The sequence below is a fragment of the Pangasianodon hypophthalmus genome, chromosome 21 (genome assembly GCF_027358585.1).
Source record: "Pangasianodon hypophthalmus isolate fPanHyp1 chromosome 21, fPanHyp1.pri, whole genome shotgun sequence".
In the NCBI taxonomy this organism is placed as follows: Eukaryota; Metazoa; Chordata; class Actinopteri; order Siluriformes; family Pangasiidae; genus Pangasianodon; species Pangasianodon hypophthalmus.
Window position 1 is genome coordinate 8945774 of NC_069730.1, and position 16153 is coordinate 8961926.

The 16153-nt window shown below is 41.0% G+C and overlaps 1 protein-coding gene across 2 annotated transcripts in view; it reads right to left on the reverse strand.

The window, feature by feature from the left end:
• ift57 (intraflagellar transport 57 homolog (Chlamydomonas)) overlaps positions 1 to 16153 on the reverse strand; it is a 40357-nt gene that overhangs the window by 10868 nt on the left and 13336 nt on the right. For both annotated transcript variants that reach the window (XM_053227714.1, XM_026941222.3), the window contains exons 5-8: positions 12350 to 12415; positions 7934 to 8053; positions 7608 to 7679; positions 7389 to 7520 (exon numbers count right to left, since the gene is read on the reverse strand). In XM_053227714.1, coding sequence (XP_053083689.1) covers positions 7389 to 7520; positions 7608 to 7679; positions 7934 to 8053; positions 12350 to 12415 — 390 coding nt within the window. The remainder of the gene's footprint in view (positions 1 to 7388; positions 7521 to 7607; positions 7680 to 7933; positions 8054 to 12349; positions 12416 to 16153) is intronic.

The window sequence follows — 16153 nt, forward strand, 5'->3', positions numbered from 1 at the left end:
ATCTAAAAGGGGTGGCTCAATTCACCCTGTGGAGACCACGTCTCACCATCTCAAATCACGGAGGTTTCCAAGTTGCACACAGAATTTTCTATGTGTTTTTGCCTCTACCAGGTTCCACTAACCTCATAGAACACCACATTGAGATGCCTCCAGGAGTGGTGGTATGCAGCCGCCCCTATCATTTGCTCGAACACAAAAAACAAGTGGTGCAGGAGGAGACTGATGGTATTCTTAGTCTGTGACCCAGAGAACCAGTATCAGAATGTATTTATTGATAGAGACTTCAAAGTGCTTCTGTAAGTCGCTCTGGATAAGGGCATCTGCCAAATGCCGTAAATGTAAATAGAAATGTGAGTTCAAGGCCATGCCCGATATGGGGGTAATCAAGGAGTCCCACAGTGACTGGTCCAGTCTGGTGGTCATGGTTCCCACGGCAGATGGTTCTCTCCGGTTCTGTATGGACTTTAGAAAAGTCAACACAGTGTAAATTTGACGTGTGCAAGATGCCTTGCATTGACAAACTGCTCAATTGGTTAGGCGTGGCTCACTTTTATGCAACACTGGATTTGACAAAGGCATATTGGCAGATCCCCTTGACTAACATATCTCGCCTTTTCCATTCCATTTGGTTTATACCAGTTTGTGACCCTTTCTTTTGGGTTGTCTGGAGCCCCAGCAATGTTCCAACAACTCACAGACAAAATCCTCCATCCACAAAATGCTGTTGGAAATTAGCTGTTTAGGTTAAGCCTCCTGCATTCTCCACCAAAATATGTAGGACATTAGCAGATCAGCTCAGAAGGGGAAATTTTGCAAACTTAATATTTTAATAGCTGAACAACTATTCATCCAGCGATGAGTTGAAATTAGTGTATTTTTTAATTGTACATGGGGTATTTACCTCTGTGGCCACTGGCAATAATATTCTAAATACAGTGAAACACTATATTAAGAGCACAGTAACAAGATCAGCAGTTTAAGGCAGTAAATTATAAGCGCAGAGACACAAGACACTTGCCTTTAAAATCAGATGAGACTTTAATACTATTACTTTATACTACTTTACATGCTTGCATGCACTCACACACAAGGTTAACAGGGAAGGGTTTTGAATAGAGAATGAATGAAGTCCTGAGTATCTAGGACTGTAGCTGTTTCTCAGACCATGACCTGAACAAACCAACAACTTATTAATTAACCTTTGTTTCATTTAGAACGGCTTTAAGCTTTATATTAACCAGTTCAGCTAGAATATGGAGGTACTGTACTTGTGTTTAAGTTGTCTCTTTGAATGGGGATTCATCAGCAGTCTGGTTGCTTTTGAATGGTGTCTCGGAAGACCAATCAGGATGATGAATGGAGTGAGGCGCGCACCAGCAAAGTCTTGTAGGAGGGTTGCAAAGCATTGATGAGAGGTTCACAAGCTTTGCAGGAACTAGTCTGGATGCGGAGCCTCAAACTGAGCGTGATTTCCTCATGATGGTGAGGGGCGAGAACTTCTGAAGCTCTTGGTTGACTTGTTGGAAGAGACTCCCACAGATGTTGATGGAAGAGAGCTCCTTGAAGATGTTGGTAGAGACTCAGAGTTGTTAAAAAAGACTCCCTCGAGATGATGGTTGAAGAGAACTCAGAGTTGTTAAAAGAGACTCCCGAGTTTCCTTTGTGTCAGGGTTTTTTTTTTTTTAACCCTTTCCAGTTGGGCTGACCATAAAATGCTTGCTCCAATCATCAGGATCTTGGGGCAGGGTGTAAACTGCACTCTCCTCCTCTGACACTGATTAGCATGCAGAGCTCTGAGTAATGTGTTTTTTCTAACTTTCCACAAGGTAAAATTAGAACTTTGGTCATGAATTCTGTAACAGGGATGTAATACATTGTACTCCAATTTACTTTATCCCAACTCTTACACAACCATCAACACAACACCAAATTACACAACCATCACACGCATACAAAACAAGCTGTTGTTAATAGATTGATAATAATCAGCCACAATAATCATACTAATACTCAACCTGGATAATGCATGCTAAGTAATCAAATTAATAATGGCAACCTTGTGGCTATAAGCATGACACAAATATAGTATGACATTGAAAGACAACTTGTTTTAAACCATGGTGCTGTCCTCACCCTCCGATACTATCTGTTGGGATGAGCCTTCACCCTCTGTTCAGACCATGCCCCGCTCCGTGGCTCCACCGCATGTTTAAGTTCGAGGTGGTCCACAGGCCGGGGGCACAGATGGCTATGGCCGATTTCTGCTCTTAGCATGGGGGGGAAGTCGTCGGCAGGCTGGATGGCTCCCTGGCCTGAGTCGGCATGGTTTGTGAATGGAGGGCGGAGCCAGGAAAAGTGAGTGCTAAGAACCTACAACTATGCAGGATTTCTCTAACAAGTGTTCTGTTTCAGTGAGCGGCAACAAGGATAAAGGGGGAGAGACGAGAACCACGGGACAGAGAGAGCTGAGCAGCACAGAGCTGTGTGTGTAAATCTGCTAAAGTAAAATAAAATTGCTGAAAAGCGCAGAAAATAGTGAAAGAAAATAAAGAGCCCTTTCTGAGTTGTCCCAAGTCTGCATCCCGTCTCCAACTCGTAAAAGTGTCACAATCTGCTTCACATATTCACAGTTTTATTTATGCAGGCGTATTTAGCGTTAATGGATCTTTTGATGATTTTAAGATCATCTTTTGAGAGCAGATTTAAATGAGTCATTCCATGTCAATTCAAACAAAGTTCCAAAAGGTTGGTTGCATTAATGTCTTCTAATTAGTTTAAACTTATTCTAGGCTTAGTATGTGCAAATAAGACGTATCAAGTACAGCTGATCAGATATTGATACTTCACAAAATATAGCTTGTTGTCAGAAGAGTGAGGGATTTCTTGTATAAAATAAGCTTCCGTCACATTTTTTTGGCTTTTACTTGACAGATCCAACCAAGTCATGTTCTTATAAAATTTTCTGGTCAGAGTTGAGGTATTTCTTAGAGATAATGTCAAATTCAATTCAGTTCAATTCAATATTCAATCCCATATGAGCCGCAGTCCAAAGCCATTTCCATGGTCCCCAAGCAGCACCATCCCCAGCAATCCCAATGATCTTCAGGCCACAGCAGCGAGCGATCTCTAACCGATGAGAACTCCAGCCAGCCAAAGCTGTATCTGTCTTATTCTCTGAAATATGGGCCCTTCAAAATGGCCGAAAATTAAATATTTCCATTATAAATTCATTCTGAAGGATTTTTCAGATGCTCCCAGAAAGGTCTTAAAGGTAGATACAGACTTAAAACTTGCTGGAGAATTATAGTTGTTGGTTCAGATGGCACTGATACCTTTATAGACACCAGATAATGCTTCAACTCTTAGTTTCCAATTTTTTAAAAAATAATTTTACTACTCAAAAACTAGTATTTTGAAAATTATTGAAAATTCTCTATATTATATAATTCCATTTTCTTTCTTGTATTATGCCATGTCTGGAATATAACCACCAAGTTTCATTTGGAAAGGACCACTCAGTTTAGAGATTTAGGCATGCAAAATGACTAAAATTGCACAAATTTTCATTTGCAAGAAGCAAATGTTGACAAGCAGCTAGGGACCTGAATTTTTGCATGCATAAACTATTATCCTAGGACTACATGCACCCCAAATTTCATTTGCCAACTGGGCTTGCATCATTATTAAAACAAAATGTGGTTATGTACAACAGCAATGTTAATGGCCACATAAACATGTTATTCTTTTGATAAGTCCTACATAATTTGCTGTAAAAGTGTAAAGTTTAGACATGATTTATAATTAAAAAAAAGCTTCTAGGCAGCAGAAAATTTTTATGGATAACTGGTCTGTGGAGCATTCTAGGAACTTAGGGGAAGTTCTAAGAACTCAGGGGAAGAGTGTTTCCCATTGCTTCCACACAGATGACGTCAGTGACCTGACGGCAATGGAAGTGGCCTCTTTCAGAAGGATAATGCGGCCTGCCACACTGCAAAAATTGTTCAGGAATGGATTGAGGTTCAAGGTACTTGGCCTCCAAATTCCCCAGATCTCAAACCGATCGAGCATCTGGGGGAGGTGCTGGACAAACAAGTCCGATCAATGGAGGCCCCACCTCACAAGAGCTTAAAGGATCTGCTGCTAATGTCTTGGTGCCAGATACCACAACACACCTTCAGTGGTCTTGTGGAGTTCACGCCTTGACAGATCAGAGCTGTTCTGGTGGTACAAGGGAGACCTACACAAATATGACAGAGTTTTTGTGATTTTGCCTTTATACACCACCACAATGGATTTGAAATAAAACAATCAAGATGTGATTGAAGTGTAGACTTTCAAGTTTATTTTAAGAGGTTCCACATAAATATGGCATTTACCATTTTACCATTTAGGAATTACAGCCATTGTCAACAAAGTACCTCCATTTTCAGAAGCTCAAAGGTATTTGGACAATTGACTGACAAGAAGTTAAGACCAGGTGCGGTCCATTCCCTTGTTACTTCAAGACAAATGTAGCAGATAAAAGGTCTGGAGTTGATATCAGGTAATGAGTTGGCATTTGGCAGCTGTTCGACTGGAGCTACCAATATGAAGTCCAAGGAGATCTCAATGCAAGTGAAGGAGGCCATCATTAGGCTGAAAAAACAATATAAATCTATAAGAGTGATAGCAAAAACCTTAGGTGTGGCCAAATCAACAGTTGGGTACATTCTTAAACAGAAAGCAATGGTAAGCTCAACAACATCAAAAGGCCTGGAAGACCACGGAAGACAACTAAAGTGGTGGATCGTAGAATCCTTTCCTTGGTGAAGAAAAAACCCTTCACAACATCAACAGAAGTCAAGAATATTCTGGAGAAGGTAGGCGTATCATTGTCAAAATCTACAATCAAGAGACGCCTTCATGAATGTAAATATTGAGGGTTTAAAACAAGGTGCAAACCACTGGTAACATTCAAGAACAGGAAAGCCAGATTAGACTTTGCCAGGAACATCTAAAAAGCCTCCCAGGTTCTGGAATAAGATTCTTTGGACTGATGAAACCAAGATTAACTTGTACCAGAATGATGGGAAGAGAAAAGTATGGCTACAGCTCATGATCCAAAGTATACCACATCGTGTCAAACATGGTGGAGGCAGTGTTATGGCATGGGCACGTATGGCTGCCAATGGAACGGGCTCACTGGTGTTTATTGATGATGTGACTGCTGACAGAAGTAGCAAGATGAATTCTGAGGTGTATAGGGCTATACTCTCTGCTCACATTCAGCCAAATGCTATAAAACTGATAAGACGCCACTTCACAGACATACTACGAAAGCAACTCAAGACTTTTTGAAGGCAAAGAAATGGAATATTCTTCAATGGCCAAGTCAGACCAAATATTGACTTTGTTTCATTTATTACTGTTTACTGCACTTTATAGTATTTTTTTAAATGTAGGAACATTTAATTTAATTTAAGGCATCTTTGCTCTACAGGATTTCTTTGCATGTGACTAAGACTTTTGCACAGTACTGTGTGTGTGTGTATATAATATGTTATATATATATATATATATATATATATATATATATATATATATATATATGCACACACTATATTGCCAAAAGTATTCAGGTGTAATTCAGGTGTTCCAATCACTTCCATGGCCACAGGTGTATAACATCAAGCACCTAGGCATGCAGACTGCTTCTCCAAACATTTGTGAAAGAATGGGTCGCTCTCAGGAGCTCAGTGAATTCAAGAGTGGTACCGTGATAGGTTGCCACCTGTGCAATTAGTCCATTCGTGAAATTTCCTCACTACTAAATATTCCACGGTCAACTGTTAGTGGTATTATAACAAAGTGGAAGCAATTGGGAACAACAGCAACTCAGCCACGAAGTTGTAGGCCACATAAAATCACAGAGAGGGGTCAGCGCATGCTGAGGCGCACAGTGCACAGAAGTCGCCACCTTTCTGCACAGTCAATAGCTACAGACCTCCAAACTTCGTGTGGCCTTCAGATCAGGGTTTCCATGGCCAAGCAGCTGCATCCAAGCCTTACATCACCAAGTGCAATGTAAAGCGTCGGATGCAGTGGTGTAAAGCACGCCGCCACTGGACAGGGCAGTGGAGACGTGTTCTCTGGAGTGACGAATCACGCTTTTCTGTCTGGCAATCCGATGGACGAGTGTGGGTTTGGCAGTTGCTAGGAGAACGGTACTTGCCTGACTGCATTGTGCCAAGTGTAAAGTTTGGTGGAGGGGGGATTATGGTGTGAGGTTGTTTTTCAGGGGTTGGGCTTGGCCCCTTAGTTCCAGTGAAAGGAATTCTTAATGCTTCAGCATACCAAGACATTTTGGACAATTTCATGCTCCCAACTTTGTGGGAACAGTTTGGGGATGGCCCCTTCCTGTTCCAAAATGACGGTGCACCAGTGCACAAAGCAAGGTCCATAAAGACATGGATGAGCGAGTCTGGTGTGGATGAACTTGACTGGCCTGCACAGAGTCCTGACCTCAACCCGATAGAACATCTTTGGGATGAATTAGAGTGGAGACTGCAAGCCAGGCCTTCTCGTCCAACATCAGTGCCTGACCTCACAAATGCGCTTCTAGAAGAATGGTCAAAAATTTCCATAAACACACTCCTAAACCTTGTAGAAAGCCTTCCCAGAAGAGTTGAAGCTTTTATAGCTGCAAAGGGTGGGCCAACTCCATATTAAACCCTACGGATTAAGAATGGGATGTCATTAAAGTTCATGTGCATGTAAAGGCAGACGTCCCAAAAATTTTGGCAATATAGTGTGTAATATATAGTGTGTAATATATATATATGTATATATATATATATATATATATATATATATATATATATATATATATATATGATTTTCTTAAATTTCTTAAACCTTTTAACTAAGTGTAGAAACAGTATTTGGTGTCCACAATCGAGTTGTCAGAACCCAACTTCTGTAACACTTCAGCAAGTTTCAGGTCTCTGTGTACAATACTCTGTGTACTTTTACATTTATGTACATTTATGTACTAAATGTTTTAGCAAATTCTAATATCATGGTGCAACCACCTCTGGTTGAGTTTTTATGGAATGACCCAACTGCCGCACAGCCCAAGAGAAGTTATGTGACCACATGAGAAGTGCAAATTCGACTGATATTGCATTAATATGGACAACAGATGCAGCTCACAGTGGCTCAGCAATTCAGTTTTACTGTTTTACACCCCTGACCCAATAATGATTGATGCAGCATTGAAGTAAAGACTTTAATTTCAAAAGTCCTTGAAAATCAGTTTATGAGTCTACACTCAGTCAGGCATGAGCAGGCAAAACACTAAACTGTGCCTGAAGCACTCCCTATCAAGTTTACCTTGCTTAGACTTTTACCTCACGGAATTTTGATTGTGCATTCCTGTAGTCTGTGATTAGGTGTTCTAGCTGTGTGTTGATATACTTCTCTCTGCTGCTCACTTTCTCCTGAGTCTTACTGATCTCCTCCAGCAGTTTATCCAGATATGCCTGAAACATATGCAATCACTGAGCTCCAAAAGCCTTGAGTGTTAAAAATATACAAACTTGAGTTATATGTAAACATGTGTAACATACCTTGGCCTCTTTCAAAGAGCTTTTGATGCCGTCCTGGTGCTGATGCATTTGGCTCACATGGCTTCTCCAATCCTGAAGTTTACCATAATTACCTGTTACTCAAAACTCTAAACTGGTAAAACATCTTGATTCTCAGGCCTGGTCAAAGCATTTAATTTGAGTAGTATAATACAAAATGTTACAAGTAGTATAAGTAGTATAATTATAAAACAAAAAAAATCTAAATACCAGGTATAAGTGTTTGGGATTCATGAAGTCATTTTTAGGATTTATTTTTACTCTTTCTAACTTAAGTAAGAAATGATTGTGAAAATGGAAGCTCTAACCTTAACATCTGAGCGGACAGAGACTTTGAGCTGGGGCAGAACCCTCTCTACCTCCAGATTCCACTCCGCAGAATCGGTGACTGACTCCAGGATCATCTCTGGTCTCAACACACTCACTTCCTAAACACATATTCACTTGCACATCACATAAATCAGTAAAAACCATAAACGTTTTCACAAAGATTTATAATTTAATTTTTAATTAAAAACTAAAACGTCACATTTATATATCACATTATATATCAGACATCAAGCTTAATGCGGTGCATCCCACTTCCACTGATCACCCTTGAGACGGCTCACTTGTATTAAATTCTGCTGATTGGACATGATTTCAAAAGACAGTGGATATAAACTGTCTACATATCCCTGTTAAAATTGCAGGTTTTTGCAAAAAAAAACAAAAAAACAAAACAAGAAACCAAGATAAATCATGTCAGATCTTTTTCCACCTTTAAATAAGGAATAACTGCATGGTCTGAAGTGTGTTATTACACTTATACCACTTGGTATCATTTGCCAATGATTACAGTGTTTATTAATGAACAACACATTGCACCTTTTAATGGTTTATAATTGTTTTTAATGTTGTGGAACATCCACAAGTTAGTTCCTGTTCTATTCTCACTTATGTTATAGCTGCGATAAACAGTCACTCTTCAACAGCTTCTCTCTCTCTCTCTCTCTCTCTCTCTCTCTCACACACGCACACACACACACACACACACACACACACACAAAGCACAGTCTGTTTAAAAAAAAATAAAAACCTGCTTTTAAATCTGTTTATCATCAGTCTTAGATTATGTGGCGCATCCACCGCACAAGTCCCTGTGTATAAAACTGTTACTGCAGAAACAAAAACATAATGTAGCAAGCAGCAATTACGGGGCCAAGCACAAACTTGCTGTGATGCTTGCTGCAGATTTCTCAGGTACCATCAGGGCATATGTGTCAAAGACAATTTGAGTTAAAACAGTAATGATTATTCTAGTGATGTGATTGTTGTGACAGCAGTGATGACTTTATGCAAAATAATTTACAAACCACAAGAAGAAATACTTGAAATGTTTTATAATTTCATATAACGTTTGACCAATAGATGCACTGTCACCAAATTCCTATGGAATTGTCTGGGGATGGTTACAATGGCTCATATAAACTTTCATCATAATACATCAAAGAATTGCACAGATACAGCCTCAGATCCTTGCGTTTCTCTGAAAAACTACATTATATAAAACAATTAACAATTAAAACGTGACAATTTTTTTTTCAAATTTTACACAAACCTCTCAGCCCAAAAGGCAAATATATCCACAGTGTTTTGTTTTGATCGGTCTTCGGTAACTGTCTAAAAACTGCTGAAATTTGATTGGCAGATGGCTGCCATGTTTTTAAGACACACAGTTGTCCTCATGGACAATGACGGACATGAACATAGATGCTGTAGGCCAATTTTTATGCAGTTCAGTTTGGCCTATCAACACAAAATCCATAACTTATTGCTGGCATGGACTGAAGATGATCTGAGTTGAATCTGGTGAAAATTGGACAAACAGTCTGAAAAGCAAAAATATGCTTTTTTCATATCTCATGAGCACTAGGTGGTGCTGTTCTGAAACAGTGTAGGCACCCTCAAGTCATGATGGCTATGAAATATACTAAGTTTGGTCTGAATATGCTAAAGCATTATGGAGATATAGCCTCACGTCCATTTCGGCATGCTCATGAAAATTGTCTGACTAATCAACTTGAATTCCATAATTTTTTGTCGGTATGGTCTGAAAATGACGTTATTCGACTTTCGTGAAAATCGGATGAATGTTCCAGGAGGAGTTCATAAAAGTATGTTTTCAAAGCATTTCAAAATGGCGCACAGCAGATTCAGCCAACCATGGCATAATTGGTAAAAGTAATCAAAAGCTATTAGCATTTATTGAAATTTCATTATAATTTTTTTGACCACAAGGTGGCACTCTCCTGAATCTTTTTAAGTACCTTCAGAGTATAGTGCCAGTGACACCAATGATACTGATTTCACAAGTCCATGTTGGCATGCTTATTATCGAATTCGTTTGCACGTTATTCGAGAACGTTTGACTAATCAACTCGAGTTTGAAAAGGTAGGGTTTTAAGAAAATTCAAAATGGTGGAAAAATTTTCATGACAGAAAATGACATCAAAGGGTGCATTCGACTTGGCACAAGCCAAGAAATCGGAGGAAAATTTTGTTTCTGGCATTTATGGTTCAAAAGTTATTAGCATAAAAATCAGTGCAACTTTGAGCTGTTGGTGGCGCTAGAGGGCTTAAGATACCAACTCCAAATTTGCTATGGTAACATTTCAGACTGTCCCCTATCTGTGTACCAAATTTGATAACTTTCCTATGTACGGTTCTAGAAGAAGAAGAAGAAAGTTGATGAAAACAATGGGTGTCTACGCACCTGTGGTGCTTGGCCCCTAATTAGAATGAGTGCATAATATTAACATTCATGTTACAGCTGGCAGTACTAATAATGCACACTTTCTGATTATCAGATTTGAGAATTCAATTGAACTCTCATATAATGTGATATAGCAACCAACAAAATAAATAAAAAGTTTAAAATAAACAGAAATGTTTTGGGGAAAAAAGAACAAGTACTGATCGCTCCCTGCATGTGACAACAATCTCTCGTACTCTTCACACATCTGGGCTAGATGAAGCCCTTTCTCACAAAATAAATAAATAAATAAATCCCCCCCAGCCAGTTCTGCCTAAATTTTGCCAAACCATGTGGTAAAATGGTTTGAAAAGACCAGGGCAAAATATATTTGGCATAATTCTAAAACATATGTTCAGCACAACAACAAGACAGCTTATCACTCAAAGAACGCCATACCTACAGTGAAGCATGATGGTGGCAGCATCCTGCTATAGGGCTGCTTCTCTTCAGCTGGGACTGGGGCTCTATTCAAGATAGATGGAATCATGGATAGCTCCAAATACCAAACTATTTTGGCACATAAGCTGCAGACCTCTGTTAGAGAGCTGAAAATGAAGAATTTCACCTTCTCATACGATAATGACCCCAAGCACAAATCCAAGTCAGCAAAGGAATGGCTTCAGAAGAAGGTCAAATTTTGGAGTCAGAGCCCAGATCCTGTCAAAAACTGTGGAATGACTTGAAGAGGGCTGTGCACAGGAGATCCCCTCACAATCTGATAGATCTGGAGCACTTTTGCAAAGAAAAGTGGACTAAAATTGCCAAATCTAGATGTTATGTTGGTACAGAAATTGGTACAATCTTACCCAAAGAGACTGAGCACTGTATTACAAGCCAAAGGTGCTTTGACAAACTACTGTTTAATGGGTGTGCACACTTATGCAACCAGGCTATTGTGTTTTTTTCTTTTTCCCCTAAAATGTTTCTTTGTTATTCACATGAATTTTGTTTTCTGCTATATCACATTAATGGTGGAAATCATCTGACATTAGTTATCTTGGTTTAATTTTTTTTTTTTTAAATAAAAACCTGCAATATTAACAGGGGTGTGCTGACGTTTTATATCCACTGTACCTTTGTCAGTATAAAGCCCCACAGCTGGCAGTGCATATCAGAACAAAAAAAAAAACACAAGTTAAAAGAAATTGATCATATACCCCTGAGGCAAGATTACATCAAAGCACAGATCTAGAGAAAGCTACATAAAAGTTCTGCCACTTATCATCATACTTAAATGGAAGACATTTGAAATCACTGAGACTTTTCATAGAGCTGGCCATCCAGACAAACACAGGGCACTTTGAGTTTACCAAAAGCTACCCAAAGGATACTCAGGATAATATTATATAGTCTAATAAAAACACGATTTAACTATTTTGCATGAATGCCAACTGTTACATCTGCAGGAAACCAGGCATCATTCATCACCTGCCTAATTCCATGCCTATATGACACACAGTGGTGGCATCATGCTGTGGGGATGTTCTCCAGCAGCAGGAACTGGAAGGCTTGTCAATATCAAGGGTAGATCAAACTGATCAAAGTACAGAGATATCCTTGAGGAAACTCATGAGCACTCAGGACACCATGATAATGACTCAAAACAACACAGACAGGTTGATGCAGGAGTGGCTTCAAAACAAATCTGCGAATGTCCTTGAGTGATACAGCCACAACCAGGTCTTGAACCTGATTGAAAATCTGTGGAGAGACCTTATATAGCAGTAAACTAATGCTTCCGATCCACCTTGACAGGACTCAAGATGTGCTGCAGGAAAGAATGGGAGAAGACCCCTAACTCCAGGAATACCACTGTATGATTGATACACAAATGTAACAAGTTTAATTTCTGATTCATGTGACACTCATCTGTCAGAGTTTGTGAGAGTCAGACAGTGAAAACAGTGCTGCTAGTTCTTAAACTCACACTCTGACTATTTCTGGACTTCAGTTCCTCCAGATCAATAACGTCATCTTCCTCATCAGCCTCCTCCTACAAACAGACAGGGTTTAATGCTGCATTATAGATATGGTTTTCATCTGTCTACCACAGTATATTGGAGTTGAAATTGAATAATTAATATGCAGTGCAGACACTTTTGGTTTTAATTTGGGGGTATTTGCATCCAAACTGGGTGAATCGTGTACGAATTACACCACTTTTATAAGCGGTTGCTGAACATAGATTGGCCAATGGCAGCCATGTTTTGACGGCAGAAATGAAATCTTTATACGTTTTGTTTGTCTTGACCCAAGGTTTCCAATGATTTAAGACACCTGAGTCTGTGACAAACGGTTCAAAAGGTATGGCCATGTTTGTAGAATTTTTTTGTTTTGATCACTGTAGAGCCACTGTGTGGCCGATCGGGGTGAGACTTTGCGCCCTTGTAAACTGGTGGAGTACTACAATCCCTCAAAGTTTCATGTTTCTAGGCCTTATTGTTTGGTCCAATACTACTACTACTACTACTAACAATAATAATAATAATAATGATAAATATAGCTGCAAGCAGCAATCAGAGTTCAAGCACTTCAGGGCCTTTAAGGACATGTGTAAAAAGTTATTACTTAATATTGTGCAAGCCTATAAGCACCTAAATCAGAGAAAAAGCAAGATAATTTTAAGAAATATATGGGAATTTACCAGAAAGAAATAGAATTTTTAAAATTTAAACTGTTGTAGAACCATCTATTGTCTAATCTCCATAAAATTTTGCATGCTTCTTAAGAATCATATATGGATCTTTGATCCAAGATGGTGTCACAGGCAATAGCATGCAGGAGCTGCTCCGGATCCAAAATGGTGCCATTTTTGTTCTTAGCCCGACTTTTAATGGCACACGGACATCGGAGCAACCTGTGTTCGTGTCTACCATCGCCAGACACTAATAAAACACAGAATCCACGCAACAACCGACTGCATGATGATTTGTTGGAGAAGCTACGCGATCTCGGCTTGCTGTGGAGAACAGGCCTCCACCCGGCCAACGGCATCAGGCGACGCCGTAAGTGGTGTGCGAGGAAGCGGAAGCACGTCAAGAGGGCAGGGGTCCATGCTAGGCCAAAAACAAACCCTAGCCGGCCGGCTCTCCCTTCCATCCTGCACTCCAATGTCTGCTCCCTGGACAATAAATTGGAGTACATCCGACTCCAGCAAACTACGTGGCATGAGTTTAGAGGCTGCTGCGTCTTTGTTTTCATGGAGACGTGGCTCAGCAACAGAGTTCCTGTCGCCGCCATTCAGCTAGACGGGCTAGCCTCGTCTCATGCCAAGAGCTCTACCAGGATGAATAGCTCTATGTTTGTCACAGACACTATGCGTGCTGGCAGATGTTTGTACCTCATTTTTCAGACGTCACCAGGCCACTGACTAACCTCACTAAAAAGGGAGCGTCAGAACTGGTCTAGTGGATGGAGCCGTGCAAGCAGGCACAATTGAGAAGGAGTGTCTAGCCATCAAATGGGTGGTCTTTACCCTCCGGTACAACCTACTGGGGCATCCTGTTACCCTCTGTTCCCATCATGCCCCGCTCCAATGGCTCCATCGCTTGAAGTACGCCAATGCATGGATCACTCATTGGTATCTGGCACTTCAGCCATTCAAATTCGAGGTGGTCCACAGGCCAGAGGCACAGATGGTAGTGGCTGATTACCTCTCTTGCTATGGGGGTGAGTCAGCTGCAGGCTGGATGGCTCCCTGGCCTGAGTCGGGCGGTGGGGTTATATGGCAGCGGGGGCGTGGTTGAGCATCAGCTGTGGACGGAGAGGGGGCAGGTCGAATCGGCAGGTAACGTGTGATGATTCTCACCTGTGTCTTATTACCGCCAGTCCACTTACTTTTGTCTTTTTGTGCTTTCAGAGATTCCCGTAATCAGCAAGAAAGAGCGAAAGATATAGCTGGCGGAGCTCGCTATATTTTTGAAGACACGCTCACACACCCATACACATGCCAAAGAGCATGAACTTGAACTTGATGGACGGATTGCCACAAGTCTGAGACAGACCCTTTTTCTGTTGAAGTGTTCTGCTTTGTTAAGTTTTTGAAAGCGCTGATGCAAGCACCACATTGGTTGTGCCTTCATCATTGGATGTTTGTGGACGTCCACTTCTCAGTTGGTCCACAACACTTTTTGAATTTGTTTATAAGTTTGGTAATAGTGCTGTGTGTGATGTGCTTGCCATGTTTCCTGTTAAAGTCCATGGCAAACTTGGGACAGCTTCCTGATCCAACCATGAGAATGATTTCAATGTTTTTTTTTTTTGTCAAAGGCATTCTTAAAGGTTATCTGAAAAAAAAAGTTCCTTAATCCTCTCTGCACGAGGGGCACCATATCAGCTGACCCCGGCTTCCTAACAAGCTAACAAGCTATGCATATGCAAAGAAAAGAATTTCACTGTGCTGTAATGTATATGTGACAAATATATATGTGTGTGTGGTCCCTCCTTTTTAAGGGACCAAAAGTAATTGGACAAGATAACAATCATAATAAGGGCTCTAAGCACCAAAGGTGCTAATTTGCATAATATGCAAACCCTACTTTTGCAAACTAGTCCTAGGATTTCTGGCCCATCAAAAGGTCATTTGGTAAATTTTGGGGTGTGGTCATACATAGGGGTGGAGCTAAGGTCAGATAACTGTTTCTCAGAAACCATACATCTGATTGAGCTTAAATTTGGTAAGGTGCATCTATGTGCTAATGTGTAATTGAGTTTTTGATGGTGACCTAATTGATAAAAAAAAAAAAAAACGTGGCTGTCATCAGCCAATCCGTTTCAGCAGGCAATTAACAGAGAAATCTCTTTCAGGATCCTGACTTGGGAGATAACACCGATAACTTGGGAGTGTGCCTCCGCTACACAGTGTGCCAAGATGATGTGCAGAAGCACTGCTTCTGGATATTGCATTGCATAATCCACCAGGGCTAACAAAAAGTGATATCCTCGAGTACACCGATTTCTAATGGCCTGATGAGGTCCATGCCAATTCTTTGGAAGGGGACCTCGATTAAGGGTGATGGGCACAATGGCGCTTTTGGGGTGGCCAGGAGATTCACCAGCTGACATTTGCGACATGCCGCACACCACCTGCGAACATTGCCCTAATGCCTGGCCAATAAAAACCATTAGATGGTTTAGGATTTTATCCAGCTCCAAATGCCTATCCATGGGATTATGGTGGGCTGCATGGAACAGCACAACGTTAGGCTGAATTTGCTGACCATCAATTTCTCTCACTTGGTTGAAGGTGTGCCTCAGGGTCTCGTTGCATTACTGCTCCAAAGGGAAATCTCTGCATAGGGTGGAGTAGAGGAGCCCTCCACAACCTCTGTGTCCCCCTGACACAGAGCTGACTTTGACAGCCCCAGCACCACCTTCCCAGTCAATGCCCCAGTCCTGGTGGGTGCAGAAGGTTCTACCTGTGTAGAAAGAGAGGGATTTGGGGGAGACAGCAGAAGTGAAGGAGAAGGCGGGGAGGAAAAACAGGGAGGAAATCCGGCTCGGGGGGCCGGTTTTAGGGCTTGGTTCCTGGGAGGAGTAGGAGAGAGAGAATGAGGTAGACAGCAAGGAAAAAGGGAGGTGTCTGGACCAGTGATCGCCATCACGTGATCCTCCGCCAGGGAGGGCCTGTGGCACTGGACTCACTCCACCGTACCTTGCTCCAGTACCAACTGCTCGATGATCTGTTCCACATCCAGCACAATGCTGGCATACATAGTCCCCTATGTATGGA